Genomic DNA, 9,694 nt, shown 5'->3' with positions numbered 1-9,694 from the left:
ACAATTAAAAAAAATTCTCCACTATACCTATATACCATTTCTATAAGAATAAATGTTCAAAATAAAGCCAAAATTTGTTTCCCTCATAAAATATTGGCAAACAGCAGAATTATTATAATAGCAAGTGCAGAAAATCATCCATGTATCTATGCCCTCTCACAATTTTGGTACATCTAATAAATTGAGCTCATACTATTTTATGAATGGCCATTGAATAATATATTCATCACCTGTAAAGGACCTAAACTGCTCATATTTAGCAGTGATTCTTCATAAAAAAAATCTTGAATGCTAGCAAGATTTCTGCAGCATAGACTTCTTGGGAGTTTTGATTTTAAAAATAAATCAGAAAGAATATATATACTAAAAAATGAGGAGTTAAATCATACATATAAATGCCATTCAAACACATGGAAATATAGACGTGGGTATATATGTATATATATTGTTATATGCCTCTAAATAGCCATCAGTTCAATTGAATATAAGCAGCCAGAGAAGGTATTTTAAAAGTAACTTTAATGAAATGAAATGAAGGTCAAGAGTATGTGTGTACACACATACATTTATGTGTGAAAAGCAGATATAAAACAGTATGTTTATTATAATATATATGGCATATGCATATGAAAAATATTGAAGCTACAGCCAAAATGTTTCAGGTTGTTCTAGGAAAATACTACACAAAAGCATATGAACATGTTTAAGGAAGGTATGGGTAGTCACTGGGATTGCTAACTGATGACACCGATCTTCTTCTGTTAATTCATGTGTTGATTTATGACGTATTTTTCCACAACGAAGCTGAATTATCATTTTATTGACACCAGAAAAGAAGGACAGAAACTAGGCAGGGGTCGGAGGGCGGGGTGATAAGGTTGATTAACAGTGTTGAATTCCAGCAAAACTGCCAAGGACGGCGAAATACCATTTGCAGCACATCAAGAAGCTCGCCAAGGAACACACACACACACACACACACACACACACACACACACACCAGTTACATGTGACCAGGGTGGGGGAATGGCATATATATATTTTTTTTTTTTACTAGCTGCGCTGGCTGGCTGGCTGGCTGGCTGGCTGGCTGGCTGGCTGGCTGGCACACGGAGTGCAAATCGGCACAATGCTTATGAAGGGAGCCTTTGGGTCACACACAGGAAAAGTCATTGAGATGTCTTTATGTGGATCCTGCAAGTCCACAGTTAAGGAGACCATCCAGGATGCTAGCAAAGATTTGGCTTGACAAGGATTCACTCATCAGAGCACGCAGTGTTGGTTTTAAACACAGGGAAAAAACTAGGCACCACCTGAATGTCCAACAATGCGGGAATGATTACAGAAACAACGTTAAGGTCCGTGGATACACAGGAGCACTCTGCAGGCACTGAAGATGATGTTTCATAAGCCTGTTGAATAGCATGAAAAAGAGTTCAAATGGTTGCTTTTTGTTTGGTTTTAGTTGCTGAAAAAGCAGGTTAAGAAACACCACACACATGAACCATTTCTACAAGAGTATGTTAAAGGGAGGTGGGGGTGGGAGGGGGGAAGCCTGGATACACAGCACACACCAAAAAGGTATAAGTGGTTCTGTCTGGGTAGTGGGATCACGGGAGGGGGGGTTGGGGTGGGGTGGGGGGTGCTGTGTGTGGGGGGTGGGGGGAGATTACTCTCTTGGTTTTTCTGTCATCTGATTTCCTTTTCCTTCCTGATATTTCTACCATGGAATTGTATCACCTGCACAGTAAACAAAGAGAGAATGAAAATGCTTTTAAGGACCAAAGGACAGGGAGAAGAGGCAGCCTTTAACCCATCAAATGGCACAGATTAGTCAGATTATTGACAACGCCCTTGGTGGTGGGGGTAGGGGGAAAGAGGGGGAGGAGAAGACTGCAAAGGGGAGGAAGTGGGGGAGAGAGGCAGGGGGAGAGGGAGAGAGGCAGGGGGAGAGGGAGGGGGGAGAGAGGCGGGGGGGGCAGGGAGGGGGGGAAGGGAGGCAGGGGGAGGGGGAGAGAGGCAGGGGGAGGGAAGAGGGGGAGGGAGGGAGAGGCAGGGGAGGGGGAGAGGACAGAGAGGGGGTAGGGGGGAGAGGCTCAGGGGGAGAGGGAGGGGGACCTGCACTCCCAATACAATACACTGCTGGTGGGTTGGGGGTAGGGGTGGTGGGGGGGTTGTAAACCGGGTGGGAGCCCAGACTTGGCTCTGCTGGCTCTCTCCTTGGACGTCTTCACCGGAAGGTGGCCTCCTCGTCGGTGTCTACCTCGAAATCTTTGACGTCAGCGCTGGTGGACTGCCTGGCCCAGGCCCCCCTCTCGGCCTCTCTCTCTCGGTGCGACTTGAACCTCCCGACGAAAATTTTGCGGTAGTTCAGGAACATGCCATTCATCACATCGATGGCCCGGTCGGCCGACTCCTGCTTCTGGAAGTGCACGAAGCCGTAGCCCTTGGGCCCCCTCTCGTCGCAGGCCACCTTGCAGGACAGGATGTTGCCGAACGCAGAGAAGATGTTGTACAGCGCCTTGTTGTCGATGGTCTTGCCCAGGTTCTTGATGAAGACGTTGCCCACCCCGCTCTTGCGCAGCGAGGGGTCCCTCTGCGACCACATGATGCGCATCGGCCTGCCCTTTATGACATCAAAGTTCAGGGTCTCCAGGGCCCGCTGGGCGTCCACCGGTTGCTGGTAGTTGACATACGCGTAGCCCAGGGAGCGGCGGGTGATCTTGTCCCGGCAGATGCGGATGGAGAGGATGGCCCCGGCGGGGCTGAACTTCTCATACAGCATCGCCTCGGTCACCTCGGGGTGCAGGTCGCCCACGTACAGGGAGGCCATGGGGAAGTCTGGGTTCCCCGGCGACCCCCCGCCCGCCGCCTCGGCCGCCGCCGCCGCCGCATCTGCATCCGCGGCGGCCGCCGCGGCCGCCACCGCCGCCACCGCGGCCGCCACCTCCGCATCCGCATCCACATTCGCCTCGCCCAAGGGGAACGCCGCAGCCTCCGCGGCGGTGGCAGATTCGGGGGCGCCGGCCTCCGCCGCCGCCACCACCGCGGCCGCCCTGGCCGCCTCCACCTCCTCCCGCACCAGGACGGCCGCCGCCTCCTCCAGGGTGGCCTCGGCCGCCGCCGCCGCCGCCGCCGCCGCCGCCGCCTCCTCTACTGCGGCCTCAGCCTCCACCTCCGCTTCCGCCTCCGCCACCGAGGCCTCCGCCACGGCCTCCGCCACGGTCGCCGCCGCAGCCTCCGCCTCCGCCGCTGCGGCCGCCGCGGCTGCGGCCGCCGCCTCCGCCGCCGCCGCGGCCGCCACTGTCGCCGCCGTCGCCACGGTCACTGCTGCCGCCGGGCCGCTGCCGCGACCTCCCTTCCCGCGATCTGAGGGGCCGGAGAGGCGGGGGGGGGGCGGGAGGGCCGGTGGGAGCCCGGGCCGGGGGCGCGAGCCGGAGCTGGGAAGGGAGGGGGTCGGGAGCTAGCCGACCTGACAGTCCAAGTCCACCTGGGCCGGCCCGAGCGAGCGCGCTTCCCGGAGGAGCGCCCAGCTGCGAAGGAGTCGCCGCAGCCCGCAGCCCGCTGCTGTCGCCGCCGCGCCGCCGCTCGGTCGTGGGCTAACTAACGTGCGGGGCGCGGGCGGGCGGGAGGGCGGCGTGTGCTGGGGGGCGGGGGGTGTTGGCGTCTGTGGTCCGGGCAGCTGGGAAGGCTTCTGTCTCTTTGGTTCCCCCTGTGGCTGCTGCGGGGCTGCGGGGCCCGCGGGCGGAGGGCGGGGGCAAGGGTGGGGATGGGGCTGGGGTTGGGGGGAGGCGAGTGATCAGCCTCTGGGCGGCCTCCGCATCTTTGGGAAAAGGTCGCCCCTGGGAACCTGCGGATCCGGCATCCACGGGGAGGGGACTTATTTTATGCCCCTCTGCTCACCGTGGAAGGTTTCCATGATTAAATCGAGTGCCTTGCCACAGGGGGCGGGGTGGCCTTGAAGAGACACTTGCTGGGCCTAGAGGAAGCCAAGGAAAACCGTAATTTTCTCGGGGTCCCTGCCTCTTGGCGCGACCAAACGCTCACAGTTCCCCCAAAGACCACCACCGCCACCAAGGAAGCTTGCGGGGATGGGGTGGGGGGGGGAGAAAGCTAGAGAGGAGAGGAGAGGCAGCAATCAAAGTCTGTTCACTCATAATACCCTGCCAGGAATATTTTTGGAGCACGCGCCAGTCCATAGGGATACTGGGCAGGGGTGGGGTGGGGTGGGATTGGAGGGTATTGGCTGATTTTGAGTTTGTCCTGCGGAGCTGATAGTCTGGGATGGGAGAACGAGAGACCCGGGCCTCTGCACACCCGCAAGGGCAGGTAACAGGGCCTGCTCCAGAGCCAGGCACCGACTCAGGGGGATGAGGTCCCCAGAAGAGGAGGCGGGGCTCCTAGGGTGAGCCAAGCAACTTTCAGAGGAGGGTAAATGTATGTATGGGGTCCCAACATTGGGGGCCAGCCAGAGGGGGAGAAAAGGGAGGCCCAGAAAAGACTTGGACATCTGCAAATCGCCTAGGCATGTTGTCATCCTCACATAGCAAAAGCGGGGCTCCCTGCACCCTCCCAGCTCTCCCCAACGGTACACCTTCCACAGCAGCCACCGGCCATCTGGGAAAGGCAGTGACATGCAAATGGGGAGTCCTCCCGGCCTCTGTGTCCTTCCTCTGGGCTCCGTCTCACCTGCCCCTTCAGCAATGCCTAGACCTCCATTTTCCAAACGCCATGGGTCTGGGATGGTGCATGCACTCACCCCTCGGCCACCGAACCGGCCACCCCTGCCCGCCAAGCCCACTTCTCTCTCTGGCCGGGAAGCCAGACTGATCTTTCCCAGAGAGGAATTATTGCACCTTTCACCTTCCTCCCCTCCTGAAAGTCCCCAGACGGCTCCTCCAGCACTTCACTTCACCTCCTTGCTACTACGTCATACTCCTTGCCATGGCTTACATACAAGGAGCTGCATGATGTGGCCCTCACCCAACTCTCCCTTCTCACCTGGCTACGTCCTGACTGGCCAGCCAGCCACCTACGTCATACTCCTTGCCACGGCTTACATACAAGGAGCTGCATGATGTGGCCCTCACCCAACTCTCCCTTCTCACCTGGCTACGTCCTGACTGGCCAGCCAGCCACCACAGGCCTCCTTACAACACTTTTTGGCCAATTCGGGCTCCGAGGTCCATCATCCTAATGGCATGGAACACTGGAGGCTTCCACCTTCCTGAATCCTTTCTCCGGCCTTTGCAGATCCTAAGCGAGTTTCTGTGGGGTTTTTTGTTTGTTTGTTTTTTGTAATGCAAAAAAAAAATCGCAGCAAGTCATAGGAAGCATACTCTAGGGCTCACACAACCCGGGGGTGGGGAGGAGGAAGAGGAGGGAACACTTTGTTCTGTTTTCATGCCAGGTGTTTAGATTGTAGGGTGATAAGGCAGTCCCAAATCTGGGTCTCATCTCGTCCCCTGTGCCCTTGACACAGAGATGTACCCAGGTCAATTCTGGATGTGATAAAAGGCAGGAGAAAAAGAACGGCTCTCTCCCTTCTCTCTTCTTTCGCCTCTCTTCTCTTTCTTCTCTTCTCTCTTCTCTTCTCTCCTTTCTTCTCTTCTTTCTTCTCTTCTCTCCTCTCTCCTCTCTTCTCTTCTTTCTTCTCTTCTCTCCTCTCTCCTCTCTTCTCTTTCTTCTCTTCTCTCCTCTCTCCTCTCTTCTCTTTCTTCTCTTCTCTCCTCTCTCCTCTCCTCTCTCCTCTCATCTCCTCTTCTCTCCCTCTCTTCTCTCCTCTCTTCTCTTCTCTCCCTCTCTTCTCTCTTCTCTTCTCTCCCTCTCTTCTCTCCTCTCTCCTCTCTTCTCTTATTCTCTCCTCTCTCCTCTCCTCTCTCCTCTCTTCTCTTCTCTCCTCTCTTCTCTTTCTTCTCTTCTCTCCTCTCTCCTCTCTTCTCTTCTCTTTCTTCCTCTTCTCTCCTCTTTCCTCTCTTCTCTTCTCTTTCTTCTCTTCTCTCTTCTCTCCTCTCTTCTCTTCTCCTCTCCTCTCCTCTCTCCTCTCTCCTCTCTTCTCTCCCCCCCACATTTCTGCCTGTCTCTGCCCCTTTCTCCTTACCCCTCTCCCTCAAGTAGTTCACAATCTCTCTGACTCTTTGCCCTCTGACTCCGAGAAGCAGGCAGAGCCCACCCAACGAAACTCTTCCTTGGTGATGTTTGGTCAGGAAAATCAAAGAAGCCTGTGCTCCTTGCGGGTCTCTTGATTTCCTAAAGCCCTGCTGGGTTGCGGGCCTGCCGCGATACAGGCAAAGGAAGAGGAAGGTGGGCCTTGGGATCAAACCGAGGTGTAGGCAGAACCCCAGTGTCAGACGCAGAAAACGGTACCCAGTACGTGCTTGGACTTGCAATCGCAGCAACTCCAGCTGAGGGCCACCGAAATGTCCCGCAAACCACTGGCTTTGCCCCAACGCTGCCGCTCGGGAACCAAGAACGACGACGGGCGTGGGTGGCCCAACACTTTGTCCGGGTCATCGTGTCATTATATAGGTAATGAGAGGAGGACCACATACCTAAATCGAGCTGCCCGTTTATTATACCAATCTGCCTAAAAGCGGCACCAACGGACGTGGCTTACCGAGCCCTGCTGACCTCCCTTTAAGCTTCCTCCCAGCTCTCTTAAATCGGGGCTCCTCACCTATACAAAGGCTCTAAGGACGGAAAATGATCACCTACGGTCAATGTTTCCAACCGGCGGCGCCTGGCACCGGTGCATTCAGTCCCAGGCACGACACACTCCTTCTTAATCTCCTTCCTAAACTCTGTCCTGAGGCTGTGCTTGTTCGCCTGGCTTGGAGAGGACGTCGTCTTTTCTCTCTGCCACCTCGGGGAGCCGAGGAATTTTGCTCCGAACCAGGAGGAGCAGAGTTCCACTCAGTCCAGAGGGAGAGCCTCGGCTGGCTTCCGGGTTCCATCCCAGGTAAGGGCTGGAGTCTCATCTGGGCAAACCGCCTGTTGCTCCAGGCCCAGCCCACGCCAGGCTTTCTGCAGTTTGCCTCCCTTTTACCGTGGTGTCTGCGGTTCATCTCCCGGAGGTCCCGGGATGTCGCGTGGGGTCACGGGAAAGCATGGCCCGCCTGGCGTGGACCCAAGGAAACCACCCCAGGATGACTCGGTTGGTTACCAGTCACCCCTTGAGTCGGAACTGAGCCTTCTTCGCTCATCCCTGCGAGCCACCCTTTGGAGACCCACTCGCACAGATTCGTGCCACAAGAGACCCACGGTTTACCATAACTATGCGCCCCTTCCAACTCTAGGCCCCAGTAAAGATAAGCTCGGCGCTTTTTGATGCCTCAGAGTCCTCTCTGGAACGTGAGCATCAAACATCCCTGACCATCCCGTGACATATACCACTCGGTACTGAGAGTTGCTGAGCAATCTTGGTTGCCACTCTCCTCAACAGGCACGATAAAGGCCACCTCCTCCAATATGGCAGTGTTTTGCTGAAACTTGGGCCCTCCCCCCCGCCCCAGGCACACCGGGAGTCGCACCCTCTAATAAAAGGGAGTCGCGCCGTCTAATGAAAGGGACTCACGTGCGTGGTAAACACGAGAGCCGTGACCAGAAAGCACAAAGGAGCCGTGACCAAATGCAAGGATCCCAGGTCCCTCGGCTTCCTGCCCCCGACCTGCGTGTGCGTCCCAACCTAGGCCCTTTGCAAAACCTTGGTTTCCACTCTCCTCTTCCTGTAGTCTCAAAGGAGCGCCTAACTTGTCGCTTCGACGGTTCACCAATTCTGGGCATCACCAAGTGCCCACTTTCTACCAGACTGGTGGAGACACCGCCTCGCTGTGTCTTCTGCAGTCTGCTCACCGGCTCCCTGGATTGCTTGCCCTTCTCTCCTTACTTCATTTAATGCCTTCTCTCACTGATTTTACTTTCTCGGTGCAGTGTACTCACACACCTTGATGAGGAACAGGGTGGTAGAGGCATACACGCACGCCGCACTCATGGAGCCCTCCCCCAGTTCCACCCCCCCCCCAACTACCCCTCCTGCCCAAGCTCAGCAGCCGAGACTGACTCTGGTAAGTTTGTGTATGGACAGCACGCGCTTCCTTCTCCCCGACTCCAGTCCTCTGGAGCCCCTCCAATGTCCTAGGCAGCTTATCTGACTTTTCTCCTTTTGGCTCTCTGGCTGACCCATCCCGCTTGGCGAATTTTGGGTCCCTCTATTGGTGACTCTACATAACTTTACAGGACATACTCAACTCTTGGTTTCCTCCATGCACCCTGGCCAGTTTCCCTATGAGAGAAGGGATGGCCTTCCCTGCCTTTTCCCCATTCGCCCCCCCCCCCCCTCACCCACAAACCCTCCCTTCCTCTATCCACCTTTTCCAAAGGGATAGTTGGTCACATCCACTTCCGGAAACCTCCCGGAGGCCCCTGTGCTTGGATACCACACACGCGTTTGCCAGCCAGTGACTCTCTAGTGACGTGGCCCCCGGGGGCCCCGTTTCTTCGCTGGGTGTGGGGGTTGCCAGACAGAGAGAGGCAAATCCCCGTTATCAAGTTTGAGCCCTCTCTTCTGCCTCCTTCCACAAACTTCTGAAAAAGTCTGCCAAGTGTTGGCCGAGCCGGGGAGGACCTTAGACGGAGCTCCTTTTCATCGGGCAGTCGTTTCCTGGCCAACGCTCGGCGGCCCGTCCGCCTTTCCGTTCAGTACTTATTAACAAGTACTTATCAATAATAAGTTAGTAAGTCCGTACTTATTAACAGGCTCACCCGTGCCGTGCCGTAGACACAATCGCAGCAAAGCGCAGGCGTGCATAAGAAACAACGCACAGTCCCCTCGTGGGTACAACCCTCCTCACCAATCCCAGGCACCTGAGGTTCCAGAGAACACAATTGTCTGTTGTTTCTAACACTTTTCTTTCTCAAGCTCACACGGATAGAAAACAACATATGGCCATTTGCCTGGGAACGCTTTTCTTTTATCTTGTCCAAGATGGGATCGTACGCCTGCCTCACCGTCTCCCCGCTCCCCCCACCTCAACCTCCTGCATTCACAGAAGAGCTGAACGCAAACCCATCCCGTTGCTTCTGCGGCATTAACGTCTCCACAGATATCCACACTGGGCAGGACTTTGCGGGTCACAATTTCCTGATCGACTCCCAGGCTTGGTTTTCCCAGAGGAGCCTTTGCCCGCAACGCGCCGCTTCTCTCGGCCTGCCTTAAAGCGTGCTGTCTTTTCAGTTTTGTGTTTTAGGCAACTTGTCTGTAGTTGCTCTCGGCGGGCAGTTTGTTTACTCTCATGCTTGGAGTTTGTACAGTTTCTTGGCTCGTGAGCTTCCAGTTGGGGAAGAACATTTTCTACCCTTGTTTCCAGAAACAGATCTGTATCCTTCCCTCCTTTTCTCTTCAGAGACACCTGGTACGTGTAGGCTTGGTGACAGGTCAGTGAGTTTCTTCTTCAAATTCTTTCTTTTCTTTTCCCCCTCTCTCTACCCCCCCTCCCTCCTCCTTCATTTTTGTGCTACAGGAGGATTGATCAGCCCAGGGGCCTTCTGACTCTCAGCTGCACCCACCCACAGCCCTATTTTTAATCTTCTATTTTGAAACAGGGTCTCCCTCTGTTGCAGAGGGCCTCCCTGGGTTGCTGAGGCCGGGGGGGGGGGGGGCCCAACCCAACCCAACCCAACCCAACCCAACCCGGTC

The 9,694-nt window shown here is 55.4% G+C and overlaps 1 protein-coding gene across 1 annotated transcript; it reads right to left on the bottom strand.

The window, feature by feature from the left end:
* Positions 1 to 2,230: 2,230 nt before the first annotated feature.
* Positions 2,231 to 2,860, bottom strand: LOC308279390 (polyadenylate-binding protein 1-like 2; the record flags this gene model as incomplete). Its single annotated transcript, XM_080719507.1, has 1 exon — positions 2,231 to 2,860. Exon 1 carries the CDS (start codon positions 2,831 to 2,833, stop codon positions 2,231 to 2,233), a length of 603 nt encoding a protein of 200 aa, XP_080575633.1. The 5' UTR covers positions 2,834 to 2,860.
* Positions 2,861 to 9,694: the final 6,834 nt, after the last annotated feature.

This window comes from Muscardinus avellanarius, assembly GCF_963383645.1.
Source record: "Muscardinus avellanarius genome assembly, chromosome: X".
Lineage (NCBI taxonomy): Eukaryota > Metazoa > Chordata > Mammalia > Rodentia > Gliridae > Muscardinus > Muscardinus avellanarius.
This window is presented reverse-complemented; position numbering and strand designations above follow the sequence as displayed.